At 35.5% G+C, this 22,619-nt stretch overlaps 1 protein-coding gene across 1 annotated transcript; it reads right to left on the minus strand.

Annotated features, from left to right (window-relative positions):
- Window positions 1-434: 434 nt before the first annotated feature.
- SLC30A5 (solute carrier family 30 member 5) lies at window positions 435-21,117 on the minus strand. The gene is made up of 16 exons (XM_039333535.1): window positions 20,854-21,117; window positions 19,169-19,291; window positions 18,469-18,535; window positions 16,824-16,909; window positions 15,607-15,694; window positions 15,405-15,492; window positions 13,523-13,599; window positions 12,513-12,683; window positions 10,834-11,122; window positions 9,787-9,995; window positions 8,220-8,377; window positions 6,147-6,276; window positions 4,184-4,403; window positions 3,254-3,480; window positions 3,011-3,139; window positions 435-1,302 (listed from the first exon to the last, which is right to left on the minus strand). The coding sequence occupies exons 1-16, from the start codon at window positions 20,934-20,936 to the stop codon at window positions 1,132-1,134; spliced, it is 2,316 nt and encodes a 771-aa protein (XP_039189469.1). The 5' UTR covers window positions 20,937-21,117; the 3' UTR covers window positions 435-1,131.
- Between the last annotated feature and the right edge of the window lie 1,502 nt (window positions 21,118-22,619).

A 22,619-nucleotide genomic window follows, 5' to 3' on the forward strand; every position in this document is an offset into this window, starting at 1 on the left:
ATGCATTATCTTAAAAAGGGGGATATTTAAGGTCAATTTTTAACTGATACATATGGACAACTGCCTCCATTATTTGAAATACTAAAACGATCAATAATACTTAAGGGAAATTAATCTCTTAATGATCTCATTCTTGTTACATCTGAAATGAAGACACATCCTTCCCTATGTTCTCTTTCTAACCTCTCTATCACCTATTCTGCTTGTTTTAATATATGTTGCCATAACAGGTATTGAACGTCTAAATATTCTATGCCATTTTAGAGGAACATTATATTATAGCTCCTTAAAATTCTACTGAAAATTCAACTCACAGTATCATTTTCTATCTTGATTACTATAATCAGAGACAAATGGCTCAAGGCAGAAAACTCAATTGTCACTGATTTTTTCTAATTTTAAACCTGTAGCTTATACAATAATTTCACTAGATATTTATAAAAATTATAAAGTATTTATTTTACAGTGGTTCAAACGAAAGAACACAGAAGTGCAAAAACAAAAAAAAAAACACAAAAGTGTTTCCCTCCCTGATTTGTGGTTACCAGGGTTTTTTTTCTTCTAAAAAAAAATTAATTCACCTGACAGTATTTCTATAGCAGAATCTATTTTCCTTCATCTAAAAAAGCCACCCTTAGAAAACAGGATTGTATACAGAAATGGAATATAAAAATGTACATTTGTATTTAATGTTCTTAAAAATATTTGCATTTAATGTGTAAAAATACACATAAAGCAGCAAAGCTTCAAAATAATTTTGAAGACTATTTTTTATGGAGTCTGCTAATTTCCTTTTCAAAGCTTATGAAAACAATTTTAGGTTGCAATGGAAAGAATTTTTCATTATTCCTCTTTGGGGAAAGTGTACAATACATTTGTGCTCATCCACATTCATATACCAAAATCAGTTTAATAAGACACCAAATACAATATTTTACATTGCCATTATTTCCACATATACAGAATATGTTCTAAATGTCCCACATTTTTTATAAACCTCTTGATCTGCTTTAAAGGTATATAACAGTTTGTTTAAAATCCATATATATATATGGATTATAAATCCATCTATGTGCAAATTCTCTTGATGAAATAATGAAGATAGTGAAATCGACAGATGTGAACTCCAAATTACATGATGTAAGTACCATCTTTGTAGTACTTCATGGATTCCATTTGTTTTGTCATTGCAAGGACATCGTGGAACCCTGTACTAAGGCCAGACATATGCTGAAAATAAGCTTCTTTTTCCACCTGGATAGTCAAATTGTTAACACCAACATCTTTGAGAACAGCTGATACCTAAACAAAAAATGAACAGCAAAACACAAACATTAACTTTTCAGATATCACATAACTTATATGCACAGCACATCATGAGAAAGGCAGGGCTAGATGAATCAAAAGTTGGAATTAAGATTGCCGGGAGAAATATCAACAACCTAAGATATGCAGATGATACCACTCTAATGGCAGAAAGTGAAGAGGAATTAAAGAGTGCCTCTTGATGCGGGTGAAGATGGAGAGTGCAAAAGTTGGCTTGAAACTCAACATTAAGAAAACCAAAATCATGGCATCTGCCCTCTCAATTCCTGGCAAATAGATGGCGAAGAAATAGAGGTAATGATAAATTTTATTTTCCTGGGCTCCAAGATCACCGCAGATGAGGACTGCAGCCAAGAAATTAAAAGACGCCTGCTCCTGAGAAGGAAAGCTATGGTAAATCTAGACAGCATACTAAAAAGCAGAGACATCACCCTGCCAACAAAAGTGCATATAGTCAAGGCCTTGATTTTCCCAGTTGCCATGTATGGCTGTGAAAGTTGGACCATAAGAAAGGCTGTGCGCCAAAGAATTGAGGCCTTTGAACTATGGTGCTGGAGAAGACTCCTGCGAGTCCCTTGGACTGCAAGGCGTTCAAACCAGTCAATCCTAGAAGAGATCAACCCCGACTGCTCCTTAGAAGGCCAAATCCTGAAGTTGAAACTCAAATACTTTGGCCACCTAATGAGAAGGAAGGACTTACTGGAGAAGAACCTAATGCTGGGAAAAATTGAGGGCAATAGAAGAATGGGACGACAGAGAATGAAGTAGCTGGATGGAGTCACTGAAGCAGTAGGCATGAGCTTAAATGGACTCCAGAAGATGGTAGAGGACAGGAAGGCCTGGAGCAACATTGTCCATGGGGTTGCAATGGGTCGGACACGACTTTGCAACTAACAACAACTTTTCAGAAAAACTCTCTCTGAAGATCTAAGCAAGACCACTGTTCTTAGGCAAGAAATACTACTCTATCACCTACATTGTAAATCTTTTGCAAGTGAAAAACATATTTCCTTTAAAAGCTTCTTTCTGGGCAGCACAGGAATGATTTGTCTCAGCAAGTCTAACTTGGGATTCTACTTTTTCTATTGGTATAATATGCACAAAACCTACAGTGAAAACACATTGTGCCCAAGATGCTACAATTTCAAGCAAAATTGGAAAAGCAACAGGGAAATTAATTTAATTTCCCCATTCCTATTGGAAGTCTGCAAAGTTGTACTGATAAATCTCGGCATAATTTTTTTAATGAGGTAAGAATAGAAAAATAAGTGCATTAAGCAAATGACGTTATATTATACTTATTTTTTCAAAAATGCATAAAATGGGAAAAGTGCTCCACAGTTCCATGTCTGTCTCATCTAATAGTCATCACTGCTACATCTGTTAGAAACTTCTGGAGGCTTGGAAATAACTTTGAAAATGAATAATCCCCAGACCAAGATTACTTTCAACAATGCAAACATAGGGAAGTTATATGCCAGACATGTTAAAATTATCCACCAGTTTAAACATTCTACTAACTGAAGACAATGAGCAACTTTCAGAAGATGTTATCACAAAGGTGTTTTTTAGCTTATTAGATATACCATTTGGTTGTACTATTAGTGACTGACATTTCACTAGTCTAGAGAAAGTCATAGCTGTGAGAACTGAGGATTCATGAAGAATGAACATACTAAGCTACCTGCTGTATAATTCTCTGTTCCATTACTTCTGACATTACTTGTACATGTATTGTGCCTGCCACTACATTAGCAGAGTGACACCAGAAGTGAGGATCTCTATAGGAGATGACACCATCTATGTTCTGGATCTGTAAAAAAAAAAAAAAATGCAGCATAACCATTAATATTCTATAATATTGTTCAATATTATGCTACTCCAAAGAATTAATTTGTATGAAATTATAGGCAATGTTACTACTAACCTTTTCTAAAGCCATGTGCAGATCTTTTTCATGTTCTTGAGGCAGTCTCAACAAGAGTACCTGGCAAGCATCTTTTAGCAGAGGGATAACACTGAGAAAAATCAATGTAGCAATAAATAGAGAACAGAGTGGATCAGCTATCAACCATCCAAACTGTTGAATGAGAATTGTTGATATGATAACACCAACACTGCCAAGAGTATCTGCCAAGACATGTAGAAACACTCCTGGAGGGGGAAGGAAACACAAATCATTAATACCCTTAGCAGTTTAGTGATATGAACAATACCGATAAGTATTCCTATCAAGTACTCGAATCAATTTGTATCAGATTTAAAAACCTAATATCCTAAAATACTTTCATGATCTATTTTTAAAGAACTTCATTTATTACACTTGTATGCCACTCAACTCCCAATAACTATGGGCAGATCACAAGTAAAATAAAAAACAGTAAGAAATAAAAAAAAGAATAAAAAATAGCAAAGATGACAAGAACTGAACAAGAAAAACAACACAAACTCCACAATCCAAAGGAGTTTGCCAAAGTCTTTATCTTATATGTGATTAAAAAACCCCTTTTACAACCCTATAATCCCTTAATTCAGAGTAGAGACTGGGAGACTGAATGGAGCTGAGTGTTTACTGGCTGGATGCCCTTCCTGATGGATGCCTTTCCTTATATTATCTTAGATGTCAGAGGTCCTCAAGGGACCAGTTCCATGGAGAGAGGTTTTTCTGTGGACCGGAGGGGGCGTGGTTTCATGTACTTCTTTCATCCCGTGGATGGACTTTGTTTGTTTGTCTGGCCCAGTTTCTGGCATGCTGTGGCCTGGTGCTGGTCCATGGACCGGGGGGGGACCCCTGTTATATGTCATTATATGGTAAATAAAAACTGAACTCATAAAAAATCCATTGCTTTCTACTTACCTCTCATATTGGTATTCATGTTGCCTCCTAACGATCCATGCCCGTGTCCATGATTATGAGTGTGCCCATAGTCATTGTGTGAATGGCCATGACCATGGCTGTGATGGGAATGACTGTGCTCATGCGCATGGCATCCTCCTCGAGAAGGTCCATGGGAATGGGCATGGCTAAAGGCACAGATACCAACAAGGTTTACTATCAGTCCTCCAACTGAAACAGGCTGCATGAAGGAGAACAAAGAAATCTTTATACTTTATTTAATACCATTAACTATGCCTAAGAAAACAAAGAACCCAGACTAAAGCAACTTCCCCAAGTTGCTATCCTCCACTGGAGTTGGTTCTATAGATTCCAGAATTCTTAATAAAAATAGAATGAATATATTGCAACATAAATAATAGGTTTTGTATTCAGAGAATCATGATGCTGATGAAACTTAGCATCATGTAATGCAATGTTATGTAATTCTCAGGAATAAAGAATCATACAATCTTTCACTCTGCACAACTAAGAAACAGGTGGATGAGCGCAAGATTGTTATGTTTACAGTAGTGCTATGTATGAAATTCCTTAGCCATGTATATGTTCATTGTTAATATTAGTCAGAGTTTGATGCTAATTATGATTTGGAACTAGCTAATTCCCTTTAACTATCTAAATAATATATGAATGTACCCCTTGAGAACTCTTAAGAACAGTGGACCAACAGTCAAGCTTGACTGATTGATTCAGTCATTTGATTTACAATGGCCACCTAATCACAATGCCTCAAGTAGTGTTAAGGTGGGTTAAAAACATCATTAAAACAAACAAAACAAACAATATAGGACTAAATACAAAAACAGCAACACATTGAAGAATATGAAAAAATTAAATAGCAACCATTCAAGAAGTTCACAAATTGCCCTGACGCTGACATAAAAGCCTAATGTTGGCACTGATTGTATGTCATTGAACAAAATTCCTTGCGTTCTGTAAAGATGGATGCAGCTAAATAGCTTCCTATTTCAGAAGTAATTTAAATTCTGGCCATAAGAGAAATGCAGATTAGATTTAATCTACCACTGAATCATTGTGCCATCTGCTAACCTTATGTTCCAGGTTTTAGTACAAAGCAGAAGATGGAATTTAGCAAATTGTGAAGCAGTTGCTAATTTTTATTATACAGAATCCTTTAACCAGGGGAAACCTGAGGTAATTATCATAATATATAGTTCAGCCTGGACAGAAAAGATTACGTGGAATCAAGTTATACTTTACATTTATTTTTGTTTAAGCAGGGCAACCATTGCATACATGAAGAATAATAGATTATTTTATTATTATACATTACTTGAAAGAGTCTGATTATTAATAGCCCCTTAGTCTTTATTAAGAGAAGGCAATTAGATTAAGTGGGTCACGGACACATAAACAGACATGTATTATTTCTTTTATTATTCACATAATTCTCTCCCAACTTTCATCTTGAGAATGCACAGTTCTGAATCCTTTTATTGAGGTAATGACAAGACACTAGGTTTTGTTTTTATCTCCAAGAGGAGAAAAGGGCAAAACAACTGCATTTTCTCTGCCACTACCAACAGAATAACACTGTCCATTTTTGCTATGAAGACAGATGAAATTATGACACTTTATGCCCATTTACAAACACTTCAGTGTTTGCTACATAAAAATAGTAGGATGGCGGTGACTCTGGCACATAAAGGCTTTCTGAGTTGCTGGCTTGAGTTCTACACTCTTCTAGCCACATTTTCTCTGAAGGCAAAGCACCTTTTAAAAAATTTAAGGTTGAAAATTTTGAGGCCAGCTAAATGTGACTTATTTTCATTGTCATAGGAAACTTCTATGAACTTAACAGGCTCAGAAATGCTTGGAAAAGTGAATCCTGTTTCTACTGAATTTTAAAAATGCTTTAGAGCAGTATTTTTAAAGATAACAGAAAACAAAGTTACAAACTTACTGTCAACATATTTGTATCTATATCTGGAGGATCAACCAGTCTGGCCACCGACTCAATAAAGACAAAGAAAGCTATTACCATGAGAAAAAGGCCGTTAATAAAACCTGAGAGAATTTCCACACGGCCAAACCTGTAATTGAGAAAACAATAAGACTATAGACAAAATATACTGAGATGTTCTGAATATGCTGAAATTCCAAACTATTCTGAGAATCCAAGATTTCAAATAGTCCTTGCTTAACAATGCTAATTGGGACCATTTTTTTAAACAGATTTTTTATTTTATTTCAAAAGTTAAAACACAAATTCCAACCACCCTCAAAATACAAACAGAAAAGAAAACAAAAATAGACAAAACATTTAAAAATGTGCAGTAAAAAGGATAAAAGACAAAAACACATATACATATATTATCTCCCCTGGTTGATTACTGATAAATATACTGCAACAATATTAGTTTCTCCCCTTGTGAAGCAGGCTCACAATTTATAAATTTCTACATCTATTTACAACCCACTTGGCCTATCCTCTATATACTATACATAAAAACAAAGTAGTTAACAGGTAAATCAACAGCGAAGTGAAACTTCAAAGTCCTCTGTCAACAACCTGGATAACTTTCTTCTTTGTAAAACAGAATGGCAAAACCAAACTTGAGACATTATCAGTCAGGTTCCAGATGTTCTATAGAAAGCTGGAAGGATTCTTTCTTAATGCCCAGAGCTGTGATACAGGTATTATTGTCTCTTGCTAGTATAACTGAAATCTGATGAAGAAGACTTTGAAAAGTAGCAATGGTGCTTACTTATAAAACTTTTCTTTGAGTGCCCTGATTACTGGAACTTCAAGAAATAGTTGGCAAAGTGGTTATTCCTATTTTTCTCTTTCCTCATAATGGTGGCAATCATAGCTATCTGAGGAAGCCCCCATATGTTAAAGCAGAGGTCTTCAAACTTGACCCTTTTATGACTTGTGGACTTCAACTCCCAGAATTTCTCAGCCAGCGTGCCTGGCTGAGGAATTCTGGGAGTTGAAGTCCACAAATCATAAAAGGGCTAAGTTTGAAGATCCCTGTGTTGAAGACATTCCAGGGTCATTTTCCATAAATTCTGCCATAATGAAAAGCACCTGGGAAAGCTGAAGGGGCAATGTCTCAGCTGATAGCTGGATTCCTAGGAAAATAACCAAGTGCAAAACAGAGGTTTGAGGATGGCAATCCCATTCCTGCACTCTTTTCCTGAAGTGCCAGTGGCTGTCTGGTTTTTCAAACTCCACATCAGAGAAAAGAGAGACAGAAATAGAAATTCCTAAAACAACTTCTGAATCAAAGACAGCTAGCTGAGAGAAGTTTTTTTCTTAGGAACCAGAAGGAAAATTTCACTCTAACCCTGTACTGAGTTATTATTTTTATTTATTATTTCAGTTTCAAAGCTGTTCTACTCCATAGCAATTCTGGGCAGCTTGAAATAAAATATTTAAAAGGAAATAACACACACACACACACACACACACACACACACACACACACACACAAATGCAGTTGACTAGAAGACAGAACTAAAAATTAAAAAGAGGCTCAAACGCTGTCCTAACTCAAGGCTTTGGATAGGAACCAAGTATTTAACACTTTGTGGAAAATTAAGTGTTGGGAGTAGTATGTCTCTCCTCCTGGTTTGTAAACCTTGGCTTAAAAAAAACGAACTAAGGAGAAACTTCCTGACAGTTAGAACAATTAACCAGTGGAACAACCTGCCTCCAGAAGCGGTGAAGGCTCCAACACTGGAGGTTTTTAAGAAGAGACTGGACAGCCATTTGTCCAAAATGGTGTAGGGTTTCCTGCCTGAGCAGGGGGTTGGACTCGATGACCTCCAAGGTCCCTTCCAACTTTATTATTATATTATATTATAACAATACAGAAATTGTGATTATTCAAAAACAATATATCATTGTTTACTTTAGTGTAAACTGAGCCTTCCCATTATATTTATTTGGTTTAATTTACCTGTCTTTTTAGTCTCACAATCTTGTCTTTACATCCTTTAAAAAATCTTTATAATTTAACTATATACATACCCATAGGAGAATATACGGGTTGCTTTCCATCTAGTCATCAGCGCTGCAAAGAGACCCATAACTAAAGCTGAACAGTCAAAAAGCATGTGAAACCCATCTGAAATTAATCCTAGACTATTGGTCCATACACCATAAAATAATTCTATAAATGTAAAAGCCTAAAAAAAAAAAAAGTAAAAATTTAATTTTGTCTTTGAAAATCAAGCACATTTTAGTGTTACATATCTAAATTAGAAAAAAATCATACCTAGTGGGAAAAATATATAAAAAAAGATGTTCTACTCTACAAAGTATAATCTGGAAGAAAATTATATTCTGAATAAGCTTTTCAAATGTTTGTTTTTATAAAAGAAAAAATTATACCAGAGAGTGATTTCTGTTAACAACTGTTAAAACAAGGATGCAGAAAAAGGTTTCAGTCCTTGTCTTTTGAGCTGTGATGGTGCAGTGGTTAGAATGCAGTATTGCAGGCTAATTCTGCCCACAGCCAAGAGTGTGATCCTGACTGGCTGAAGGATGACTCAGCTTTCCATCCTTCCGAGGTTGGTAAAACGAAGACCCAGATTGTTGGGGGCAATATGCTGACATTTGTAAACTTCTCATAGAGTGCTGTAAAGCACTATGAAGTGGTATATAAATCTAAGTGCTATTGCTATTGTCTTTTGCCTTTTAGTAATTTATCTAGCTTTGATAAGAGTAAAACAATCCACTGATCCATTATTTCTTTTCACCGTGACAATTTTATGCCTAAACATTTAAAATGCACAGTGTAAGACAGGATCAAAAAAGTTTTTAACAACGCTTTTAACGATGGTTGGGTAATGTGGCCAAGAGAACAGCTAAGAGAACAAAATACCACCCTATTTTCAAGAGGAAACAAAGTAAATGCTAACGCCAAGTCAATCAAGTCTACACAATGGGATGGAGCTCCTTTTTATACAGTTTTGGCAGTTGCAATTTTTGGGTAGGACAAGATATTTTGGACAAAGCTTGGATGAAGCTGACTGATATTATCCAGGAACCTATAATATAAAACATATAAAAATAGTGGAAAGGAATCAAACACTCTTTAGTGTTTCCTGCCCACACCCATTTTATAACCTATGAACATTCTCAAATGCCATATCACTGAATGCTTTTTTGTCATCAGTTTCAAAAACAGTTGCCCTTCAAATGAGTTCACAAGTCATTTATATGGTTCTGTAAAACACTGTCATTAGTTTTACTTCTGACTAAATGGACAATTGAAGTCTTTAAGGATATATACATTTTTGTGAAGTTAACATTCATACGAAAATGCAGAGAAATAAAATTAGTCTCTGACTGCTAGGAAACTTCTAAAAAATGCAATGCCAATAACACAAAACTGTTTTATCAAGTTATCTATGGAGAAACGGGTTTCCTTGAGAAGCTTCCATTAAGATGCAGTGTTTTATTTAAAGTTGTAAGGCTGGACTATATGACCAGCGCAGGCCCTTCCAGAGAGATTTACATTAAATAGAGGCTTCTGTTTTATTCTCTCTCTCTCATACTTACACAGGGTTAACTATTTTAAAGATAAGCTTACCAGATTTAGGCATAGAAAATAAAAGATCTGCCTTGAATCAGACTCCTCAAGAATTTGCTTCAATGATTCTTTAATAAATCGAGGCAAGGACTGAGAGCTGTGTTGTAAAGCATCGCCCATAAAATTGTATAGCGGTATTCCTTCTGGTGAATAACCAATAAGAGTGCCTTTCTGCCCTTTCCGTGTTGGGGACGAAAGAATATTGGCAGCTGAAAAAAAAACAAAAACTTATATCTCACATGAAATACAAACAAATTTTTAAAAGTTTTTTTTCAGAGACTCAAGACTATTCAATATTAGTTCAGTTTTATATCACTTAATTACAATGCACAGGATGATATTGTTTCTTTGTGCTTCAAATTAAGCCTCATGATGATACTGAATTAATTAATGTATATGGCCACCATCTCAACAAATGAGTCAGGGTGGTGAACAATATTAAAAAGGTGAAACAAAAACATATACAAAAATTAAAATCATAGCAGCTGAGAAAAACATAATTAGCGAGGCTGGGAAATGGGCCTGAGCACTAGTTTTTTTTTTTTAAAATTAAACAATAACTAATCACTCATCTAGTGAGAAACTTCAAATTCAAAAAACTAGTCTATTTCTGCAATTTAGCCTATGGACATGTTAACCAAGCAAGATTTTCAAATGATATAATTCATGCAATTTGACAGGTTATGTTATAAAAAATGACGTAAGAAATTTCTTTCGAAGAAGATCTAGAAACGGTAAACCTAATAACCTTGTCTTCATATTGCAACAGAATAACCAGCAGGGAATGGCTTTGTGCATGTGTATACAAGTTTAAGTTCAGGACACTTAGTGTAACTTATTACTTTAAAATTAACAATGCAGTACTCTGTAAACCAAATCTCTATAGAAGCAATAGTGATGATTTACAGCTAGAAATTTCACCACAGTATTTGTGAAAAATAACGCAAGTGACTGCATTTATGTATTTTGTGATATCAAGGTCTTTTATCAATGCATGCAAATGTCTTGAATAACATTTCACATTTTTTTCAAAAAAGTCATACTTACATAATATAAAGAAAATGGCACTGACCACCACTCCTCCAGATATGACATGCTCTGTAGTTTCCTGGTGTGCTGGTTTGTTCATAGCACGAAGCTGGTTTGTTATTGGATGTGTCCAAAAATTACCAAAAATTAAAGCACTAATGAAAATGGGAAAGGATCCGTAACGGGCACATTTTGATACTTCCATCTTGACAAAACACACAGATTCTACATAGAAGTCCAAAATTATGACGAAAAAGATTATACTTAAAAATGGCATGATAAGGGAAGGCCATGATTCTACTTTGTTCTGCAATCAAAATATGCAAATATGTAAATACAGGCAGTAATATTTAAATGTTGTTATATATTATTGAACAAATGTGTTTTTTTTTACTTTTGAAACAACAGAAATTAGCATTTTATGATTTGAAAACAATATTGTGTACTCAGAATCTCTTAACAGTTCAGGAACCTACAGTATATTAAGAGAAATAAATATACATTGTAAAGAAATATTTTGTAAGATCAAATTAAAATTCCTGAGTACAACATTCATGACAAATCTCCAAGAATTTACTCTAGCAATCTCTACTATGCTCCGTAGTAAATCCAGAATCTTAACTGATCAACTTTCCAATCAGAAAGCCAGTTTGGTTAAGGTACCAGGCTAGAAACCAGGTCATGAGTTCTAGTCCTGCTTTAGACACAAAATCAGCTTTCTGACCTTAAGCCTTTCTCAGCTCTAGGAATGAGGCAACAGCAAACCACTTCCAAAAAACCTTAACAAGAAAACTGCAGGGACTTTTCCAGGCAATTCCCAGAAGTCAAGAATGACTCAAAGGTACCCCAACATTTTCCAATTATAGCCTATTAGATTTATAAAAATATTTAAGGAAAAATTAGCAAAATTCGTAAAATTATAAAGGCAATGTTCTTATAGATAGCAAGAAATTGGATTAAATTGAAGAGTTATTAAAAAATGAAAGTGAAATTTAGAGTGGTAAAAATCTGCTGGAATTTTGATATCAGTTTCAGAAAAAAAAGTGGGCTATAGTTGCATTTCTGACAAAGCATACTTAGTATTCACCCATGTCTTCATAATTTCATCTAATGATTACTATAGTATTTTCTGTGTCAAGCTGTAACATACTGCAGAATCTGCTCCTTCAAAACCTCTTTCCCTTACCCTGAACAGGATGTGTCAATCTGGTTCTGCTTTGATTGCCCCCTTCCTACTTTTATGCTGAAGGAAATGATAAAGGTGGGATAGTCATACCAGGAGGGTGTTTTTATTTTATCCATTTTGTTCCCTTTTTCTTTGGGAAATGAGAGAAGTGCAAAAAGCCACTTCTTCTAGAGAATATGTTTCAAGATAGAACTGCAGAAGTTTCAATCCTGGCATCCCCCGTCTTTTGGGAAAGGCATGGAGCAGACAAAACTGCCTACCCAAGAGTCACAGCTTGAAGGTACTGACTGCATTAACAAAAGATGACTTAGATCACGGGTGACAAACTCACCACATCATATGACGTGTCGTGATGTATTGCGACTTGTTTTGCATTGCGGGAGCTGGGGTGGGCGCAGCCTCCACATGATACAATCAGCCTGCGAGCGGCAGTTTGACACCCCTGACTTAGATATAACACTTTGACATCAGAATGTTGCTTTCTCTTTAATAATCAAGTGATGCTAATTACCTCTGTTGTCAGAGACAAAACAATCACCCAAGGGCACAGAAGGAGAACTGAAACAAGATGTGATAATGATTGAAGGCGTTTGGCTCCACCAATATCTACTGAGAGTTTTCGGGAAGCTGTATGAAATCCAACTTTACAACACAATGCTAATACAAGCAAGATTACTCCACCCTACCAAAAGAAAAAAAAAAAACAGAAAGAAAGAAAAAGGCAGACTACAATTAGCACTCTAAAAACCAAATGCTCAATATTTCTTTAAGTGTATCTCCATGAATAAACAGCACATACTTTATATGTTTCTCAGAAAGCAGAGGAAAAGATGCATATAAAATTCTTGACAGCCCCCCAAATTTGTAAACAATTGATAAAATCAATGCCTACAGCTGTACCTAGTGATATCCAAGTTTCCAGTTTCCTAAATCCAAGTCCTCTGCTTCCTAACATACTGCCATTATGATACAAGTACATAAAAATGACTGCAAATTGGAGGCCATTAAATCAAAAATTATTTGTCAATGCTGTTGCAATATACAGCAACTGTAAATGTCTACGGAGATTCTCAGTAATCCAGGTCATATGGCAGTTATCCCAAAGGTGCTTTTTACGTGGCAACTGGACTTTCTTGTTTTTTTTTGAAGACGTTTTGCTTCTCAGACAAGAAGCTTCTTCAGCTCTGCTTTCAAAGAAAAACAAGAAAACCAGTTGCCTCATAAAAACCACCTTTGGGATAATGCAATGTACAATCTTTCTACTATGAAGTAAGCTATCCTAAGTATAAAGGGGCTTTCCTCCAGGTAAAAGGTGATTGAAAAACCTCCTTCATCTACAAAGATACTTACTGTGTATATATATATATATATATATAAAAATTGAAATAATTCAGCAGGATTATTTTAACAGAATTAATTAAAAGTATATTAATAGTACTTTTAAAAATATGTTTGATAACGTAACCAATTAAAAGAATTAAATAAGCTTATTAACTTTTCAATAGTTCATTTAGCATTTACCTTATGATCTGCAACTCCTAAGAAAGTGATGACTGTATAAAGCATATGGGTTAGAGCACTGTCATGATGTCCTTCAGCTAAAAAATTTGAAGTTTAGGAAAATTCTGCAATAGGACCTTATCCCTCACTAATTCAGGCATACGTAACATGAACTACATTCTGATTTATATTAATTACTTTATTGCAGAAATTAAATGAAAAATAATCCCTATAGTGAAAAAAATGAGTTTCGTATGATTTTTGGAGGATAAGCTGAGCAATACTCAATCACAGATGATTGCCTTAAAGATAAAAAACAAAGGAACAAGTAAGAGAACTTTTTAACAATCTGGGCAAATATTTTGGAATTCTTTTGTTCATGGTGTAATTTTCTTTGGTCTTGTAAGTGTTGATGTTATTTTATTTTGTTAACTGTTTATAACTATTTGGTTGATAGCTATTAAAAAACCCAGATCATCGAACACACAATGGAAACATTATTAGAAGGTATATGCTAAAATATAAATAACCATTTTCAATCTAATGGGAAATTTTTCAAAGTTGAGTTATAACCTTTAGACTGTAATCTTATGGAATAGTCTAACACTATCAATTCCTTCTTGTTCCTTATTTTTTATTCTTACCAAAGGTAATGTTCCATGACTTCAAGCAAAATGCATACCTATTAACAACCTAATCTGTAGACATGCCAAAAACCTGAATCTTGATTTATTAAGAAAGCTGGATCGTTATACTGCAGATACTTAATAGCCTCTGAAGGAGAGTTGTGTGCTTTATGTTCTTAAAGGGGCAGTATTGTAGTAATTATTTATGGGACCAACTTGAGAATTTTCCAATGTGAAGAAAGTGTCATTTAGAATCTAATTTTACATTCCTGGTCATAAAATTACAGGCCTACAATTTTGCTTCCTTAACATTTTTGAGAGGCCGAGGTTCATAAAGTAACAGGGTAGCATACAAGTGGGCACCAATATTTTCTGGGTGTTTGCAGGATTTTTTTTTATTAAAAAAACTGATTTAGATAAACCTTCAGTTATGACAGTAATTGGGATTGAAATTTCCATCACCAAGTGCTGTGGTCATAAAGTGGGATGTTATGTGACCACATCGTTTAGCAATAGCAATCCCTATTGTTGTTATTAACCAAATCTCATCAGTCACTAGGCAAGGATCCACTCAGATCCAAGCAAGTCTTGGCTTGGTCCCTTTTGAAGCACCCTTGCAGTCCTCAATGCAGGCAGGTTGCCAAGCACCCAAATTTTGATCATATGACTACAGGTGTGCAGCAATGGCCATAACTTTGAGGACCAGGCATAATTACCATTTGTCCAAAAGTGCCATAACTTTGAACAATCGCTGTGAGGACTACTTCTATACTTACTTCATTACTTTTTTCAGGTGTTACCTATCACAAGATGCTGGAAAACTGTGCTTTCAGCAACTGTGGTGAGAAAGAGTTATGATCACTGTAACAGCTGGTTTCACAAGCTGCATGGAGCCCTGGGAAGGTAGGTTGCCACCTTTGACCTAATGCTTAATTGGTGTTATCATGCTTATCTGCTGCTGATTTTCCTAAATGTCTCAGTAGCTTTCTGGACTGACCACAGCATTCTTTTGACCACCCTGCATGACCACCCTTAGGAGGAACTGTGATGTTGAATTTCCAACCATTGCTGGTAATCAGAAGGCAATACTGAGTGGCTAGGAGATTACCTATTACCTATTGCTATTACCTATTAGCAAGTTTATTTCAGAAATAATAATTGAATTGGGCACAATTTCTAACAGAATAAGTACTTCATTTTTTGCAATACGTTAACAGTCTCATGTTAAAATTAAGAAGTTAGTAGAAAATTTTCTATTATAAAATCAGAAAGGATACGGTGTTCTGCAATTTTAGCCATGAGATCATCATTATCAAAAAGCAGTAGGCAGACCACAGCAATTATAAAAAATGCCACACCTCTAGTCTGGGGAAAAAATGGAGAAGTTGGTTATAAAAGGAGACAAATACTCTAACTAACAAACTAACAGGTAATATGAAAACTTTTATTACATAAAGTTTTTTGAAAAACAAATGATACCTTTGTTGGCCCTCCTTTGGAACTAGTGAACAGGACACTGAGTAATGTAATGACAACTATATCACTATGTTCAAAAATCAACACAGTTCTGCAAAAGAAGAACATAGCATATAATTTTGTAAGACAGTAATTCAAAAACCTGAGGCCCAACACTCAAACAACATTCTGGAATTCTTCCTACCAACTTAATCAGAACAGTTGTTGCAGTACCGTCTCATTCTTCTCATCTGTCTATAGTTGGGGGATACAGTACTTCCCCTGCAGTTCTGCAAGGCACAACAGAAATAAAATTCTGCCTCTCTCTCTGGTTCAATGATGAACTACATATTAATAATTTCATCTATATTTTCTCAATAATACTTTTAAGTAATCTTGTACAGAATAATGCAAGTCCTACCCTTGAAGGACCTCCTTCTCCATCACTAAATGGATCAATTTCTGAACAGAGAGGTATGGGATTGTATTGAAGGGATGGGTCTAAGCCAGTGGTTCTCAACCTGTGGGTCGGGACCCCATTTGGGGTCGAACGACCATTTCACAGGGGTCGCCAAACAACGCAGTCCGTCATTTTTTTCCCCTTTTCCTTAGCTATGCTACTCCTTTTTATTCTATTGGCTTTTGAAAGCCAATAGAATAAACTCTCTTGAATAGAGTCTAATTCTATTGGCTTTCAAAAGCCAATAGAATTGTCCAGGCTGTCTCTGCCCTGCTGAGCCCGCCAAAAGTCCCATTCTGCAAATGGTGATGCACCAGTTGAGTAGTCCTCGACTTACGACCTGTTGAGTAGTCCTTGATTTACGACCGGTTGGGGGGTCGTGGCATTAAAAAGGTTGAGAACCACTGGTCTAAGCTAACATAATTTTTGTTTCGGCTAGCATAAAGTTATGAATTCTAGACCTAGTATACTGGTTTCAAACTACTGTAAGAAAAAATGTTAAAGCTTCTCCAAATGCATTAATGAACTTGGAGAATTAATTAATAGTCTAGGAAGTTGATGTCACAATCAAGGACATTTTGGGTATCTCAGGCTGTTTTAAGATATTGTATTGTAACCTTTTAGTTTAGCCTGTTACTGTGACTGGGTTCAAATACTGCTAATTTGAGCTGGTTGGGATGGAAATTTTGTTTTAATGCTTATGTAGGATTGGAGAAGGCCAACCTATATAAATGTGATTTGCACATCACATTTTTCATGGATAAACCCACAATATATTTACCTTAGTGGTCCACACAGAGTGAGGCCAAAAAACCACAAGAATGATATTATACAACCAACAACAGCATGTTTAATTATTTTGATCCACTGGAAGAGAAGAAAAATGCATGAAAATTCTTATACTCAATTCTGAATCCAAATCATTGTGTTAAAAAGTACACTCAATGTTTTGTTAGTTCATCCTGAAATATACAATTCAATAATTCATATTGAAACAGTTTTTAATACAATTGCAGAAATATAGAACTTTGGAGACCATTTGATGCCTACTAATTTCTTTTCTCTGCAGTATCGAAAGCTCTATAGGACTGTGACACCAAACTTTACCATCCTGAGAAAAATATATAAAATCATGTTAATCTTTCACTGTTGAACTATTAACATTGTTTATAAATAGTGAAAAACTCCAAAATCCCCCCCCCCCAAAAGAGCTGGAGAATTCCAGTCCTTATCTCACTTAACAAAATAATTTCACTACCAAAATACTATACCCCCAATTCTAGATTGAATGAATTAATATATAGCAATTAAACTCAGAATACTTGTTGCTAAATTTTCTCACAAAATACTGCATAAAACTTCTTCCTAGAAGGACCCCAATATTTTAGCTTTCAGAAAGGCTTTAAAAAGCTGGCTCTTCCCCCAAGCATTGGGAAAGGGTGAGGTTAGAACCGGGTATTTGGTGATGTACTGCTTTTACTGTTTGTTGTTGTTATTTTTGTTTTATTGTTGTGAGCCACCCAAAGTTGTGGCACTTTAAAAAATGCATGAAAATAAAGGACACCTCTACCTGAAATACAGATAGTCCTTGACTTACAACAATTGAACCCCAAATTGTTATGCTAAATGAAACATTTGTTGTGACTTTTGCCCCATTTTACAACTTTTCCTGTCACAGTTGTTAAGTGACTCACTCAGTTCTTAAATTAGTAACATGGTTGTTAAGTGAATCTGGCTTCCCCATTGACTTTGCTTGTCAAAAGGTCACAAAAAGTGATCACATGACCCCTGGATACTGCAATCATCATAAATATGAATCAGTTTCCAAGTGTCTGAATTTTGATCATGTGACCATGGGGAGGCTGTAATGGTCATGTGTGAAAAATGGTCATAAGTCACTTTTTTCAGTGTCGTATCTTTGAACAGGCACTAAATGAACTGTTGTAAGTCGAGGACTACCTGTAATGGCAGCTAATATATAATTTCTTGACCTGACAATTGAGCTTGTGTTACTGAAGAGAATGGCATTTGGTCTTGGATTGCAAATGTAACAAAGTATAAATAATGTAGAGAACTAATATTTTGTTTTCAATGTATTTCAATAGGCAACCTGATTATCAATTCTTAACTTTTATAAACTATGCAGAGACAGAAATATGTAAGACGCAATATTTTTAAGCTTTCCAAAATGCATTTTCCCATGCAAATCATGAAAAATATCTTGAATCTTTCATATGATTTAATACAACTTCGGAACAGTTTCTGAATACTACAATTAATTTCCAATTGAAATAAGCATTATATCATTGTAATTCCAAATGCTATGTTCTGATCTATACATATGGCACAGCTTGTCTAGATGCTTTAATAATTCCTTTAAACAAGTTCATATAAACATGATCTCTGTAACCAAAAGTCTTACACACCTGATGCTTAGTTACTGGTTTTCCAGAAGAAAATGGTTTTTGAATCAAAATCATAAAAAATGCAGATCTGTACAAATACAAAATCCTGTCAGTCAATGATTGCACTTTAGAAAAAAAAATCAGTGCCTACATTACATTTATATATCCTGTAAATTTGGCTATGTCATTTTAAAGCATTCATTTCACAGAATAAGACAAATCCATCGTTTCTAATCTGGAACCCAGCAAATCTTATTTCATATAGGAATTAATATGGATTTATAGAAAGCTACAGAAAAACAGCATTCCTGCTTTATTTATGCATTTATTTTTACATATTTAAAAGATATGTAGAAATAATAAATACATCCGCAACATTTTCACTAGCCAATTAGTCAAAAGCAATTTGCAAACATATTTCTTTTGACAATGGTCTCAACTCTAAACTGATGCTAATTATTTTAGCAAACTACTGTTGCAGACTTTTAGTGACAAAATAAAATAATTTAATTACAATGACTTGATTGACTCAAACAGTGACTAGAGATGGCTATGAAAAAGAATTAGAATTAGGAAGTATGCTTGGTTACAGGGGACCATCAATTTTCAAACAGTTCTTTGATCTCAACAGTTTATGATGATGACCACCTCCCCCAGGAAAAATGTTTAGATACAAATGATAATAACAAGTGCTGAAAAAAATAATCAAAAGTCGACTCACCCAAGTTTTACAATGAAGATAAATTGTACAAGATGAACTACTTTCAAGAGATCATAGGATTCAAACAATCCTAGAGCCTTCAAAAATTTAGTTAAACATAGTAACACTATATATTTAGTCAGGCTGAAAAGAAGAAAAAAAATGTTAAATGCTAACTTTTCAAGCAAGGCAATACAATTATATAAACATATTTTAGATAAGTTAATTTTCAATGTATCAATTCTAGAACAGAAACTACTGTAAGGTCATAAACATTTTTTACTCCTAATGGAAAATCAAAAGTAAGCCAATTTAAAAACTTAATTACTTAACTTGAATATATATTTTAATGGATTGCATGAAATTGATTCTGATCTATAATGCCCAATGGCTAATTAAACATTTAAGGTGTAAAATGCTAAGAGAACTAAATGTGCCTAAGGTTTTATTTATACTCTGGAATTATATGAATTAAGCATAATTGTACTATTCATGAGGCATTTGTTGCTCAAAATACTATCCCCTTTTTACTGTAAGTTATTTAAAACAAAAGATGCATGCTGGATTGGTCCAGTGCAGCAGTGCTAATAGCAAACATTTACTATTAGCAAGTAATATCCCGCTTGTATATTTATGGCTTTATAGTCCAATACAACAATTTAATATGCATGAATAAGTTATATAAAACCAAGACACTCAAAATTGTAAGGAGCCAGTTGACTTCTACAATATAGGCTAAAGTGACAGATAAAAATGAGATACTGATTCAGTGTCTAAAATTCAGCATGTTCAAGTATGGGAAATTAAGGTCTGTCCAGGTTACCATCTGATAGATAATACACTGATTTTAGGACAGAAAAAAAAAGCCTTCTATGGGGATTTTGGGGGAAAAAAACCCAAGGAAGTATCCAAGGAGTGGGGTGATTACACTATAATAAAAATTGGTAAATTTTACCTGCTTATCAGTCATAGACTATCTGCTAGGGTTTTATTGGGGCCTAGGATAAATAAAATTGGTTTCGACAAATGAAAATATATTAAAATTGAAGTATGAATCTGGTACAGTGTAGGCTTTAGTGTAAAAGGACTGTTGCTATTCTAGATGAACAGTGATGTACGATTAAAGGAAATTGTGCATCTATATCTTTAACTGGGGAGCCAGTTTGGTGTAGTGATTAAGGCATCAGGCTAGAAAAAGGAAGCCTCTGGATCCAGCGTTAGGTACGAAGCCATCTGGGAAGCTTCTCTTAGCCCCAGCAAGAAGACCATGGTTAACTATTTTCGAAAATATCGCCTAGAAAACTGCATAGCTTTCTCTGTCTCTCTCATACACAATCTTTAATAGTTTTGCGGAGAAGAAATCCAGCAGGTGTAGGTTAACATAACGAAACCACAGGTGGGAAAGAACAGCTGCTTATCTCTGTGGCTTTCACCGTAAGGAACAAAGAACCTCTGAGGAGGATACGGAGCGCCTAAATGCAAAAGTCTAACGTGGCTTCCACTTTTGTAGCAGAGTCTTCCATAGACAGATCTGGCTCAAAGCCTTTGATTGCTCTACAGTGGAGACGATAGCACGTTAGCCCGGCTGCAGGCGGCGTCTCACCAAAGGGCCTTTATTCCCTCCCAAAGAAATAAGAACCCTCCTCGCAGGCTCCGCCTGGATCCCCTCGCCCCCTCGGCTAAGCGCTCCCAGGACGGTCAGTTACCGGGCGCTGGGCACATCCACAGGCCCCAGCCGCCCGCCTCTGGCCAGGGCCTCGCTGCTGCTCCCGCTGAACTTTTCTTCCATTGCCGGCTCTCACGCCCGGCCTCCTCAGCCGCCACCGTCGCCACCTCCGCCGCCGTGGGGCCTCCTCATCCTCCACGGACTCAGCCGGATGAGCGAAAGGTGAATGACGGCCCGCAGCAGGCTTCAGCCCGCTGCGGAAGAGGAAGAGGCCGGTGAGCCAAAAGCCACGTCCTCAGTAGCCGCCGGAACTGCAGAGAAGCGGAAAGGGGAAAGCGGGGACCGGAACATAAGAGACGCTAGCTGCTCAACTTCCCATCTCTTCCCCCGTTCCGTACTGAATGGATTCGCCCATCAGGGCTTTAGGAAATGGTATGAAGCAGCGCCATCTATTGGCCTATGTCTGCATCGTTTTCTTCCTGGAATGATGCTTACATTACAATATTTATGTCCATTTTCTCTGGAGCAGATTCTTTCTGAGTTCTTCAAACACGGTCATGTCATATTGTTGCTCCTTGTAATCCGGTATTATTTAGTTGGCTATATGGGCTTAGATTCAGAGTGGAAATCTGTGGCCTTCAAATATTGACATATCACAGTTCCCATAATCTGCAACTGCCTTGGCCAGTGGTTCCTATCTTTCTTTTTTTTTTTTATTGAAAATTTTTATAAATTTTAACAAAAAAACAGAAGAATAACAATACAACAACAACATAGACAAGAAACAAAACAAAACAAAACAACCCTTTCCCTACCCCCCCCAAAACACCCACTCCCTCCCCCCCCAGAGCTTCCCAGAGCAGAATATAGGCTTAATTAAAAAAAAATTAAAAAGTTATATGAAAAAAGAGAGTATAACTAAGATATATGTATGTATATAAAAATAAAAGTTATAAAAAAGCTAAATAATATTTTTTATATCCAATTTAAATTGTATAAACTTTATCCATTTATCCCAAACAGCAAAAAATTTCTCTTGCGATTGTTCTTTTAAAAAAGCCGAAATCTTTGCCATTTCCGCCAAATAAGACACTTTAAGAAACCATTCCTGCAGAGTAGGCAAAGATTCCTTCTTCCAATATTGTCCTACTAACAGCCTTGCGGCTGTAATCAAGTTTAACATCAATATAACCTCCTTTGTGTCACAATCAGTAACTATACCTAACAAAAATAATTGTGGAGTAAATTTTACCCTCCTTCTAAAAATTCTCTGAATATTCCACCATATCTTAATCCAAAAGGCTTTTATATTTCTACACGACCACCAGATGTGATAGTAGGTGGCATCCAAACAACCACATCTCCAACATTTAGGCTGTAGGTCAGGGTACATAAAAGACATTTTTTGTGGGTCAAGGTGCCATCTATAAAACATTTTGTAAAAATTCTCCCTTAAATTCTGTGCTTGTGTAAATTTAACATTTCTCACCCAAATGGTTTCCCAGGTATCCAGTAGGACTGGTTCACCAAAATTTTGCGCCCATCTGATCATACAATCTTTAATTAATTCTGTTTCTGAATCCAATTCCACTAGAACCCCATAAATTCTCTTAATATGAGTTAGTCTTTGGTCCTTCACTTGCTTAATAAGATTTTCATCTTCTCTGAGAAAACCCACCTTACGATCCATCTTCCATCTATCTACTAATTGCCTATATTGAAACCAAGAATAAGTAATGTTTTCATGTACTAACTCTTCCAGTAGTTTTAACTGCCAATTTTGTCCATCCCATCTAAGTAACTGTG

This window comes from Crotalus tigris, unplaced genomic scaffold (assembly GCF_016545835.1).
Source record: "Crotalus tigris isolate CLP2741 ecotype Arizona unplaced genomic scaffold, ASM1654583v1 scf7180000024506.7606697, whole genome shotgun sequence".
Classification (NCBI taxonomy): Eukaryota; Metazoa; Chordata; class Lepidosauria; order Squamata; family Viperidae; genus Crotalus; species Crotalus tigris.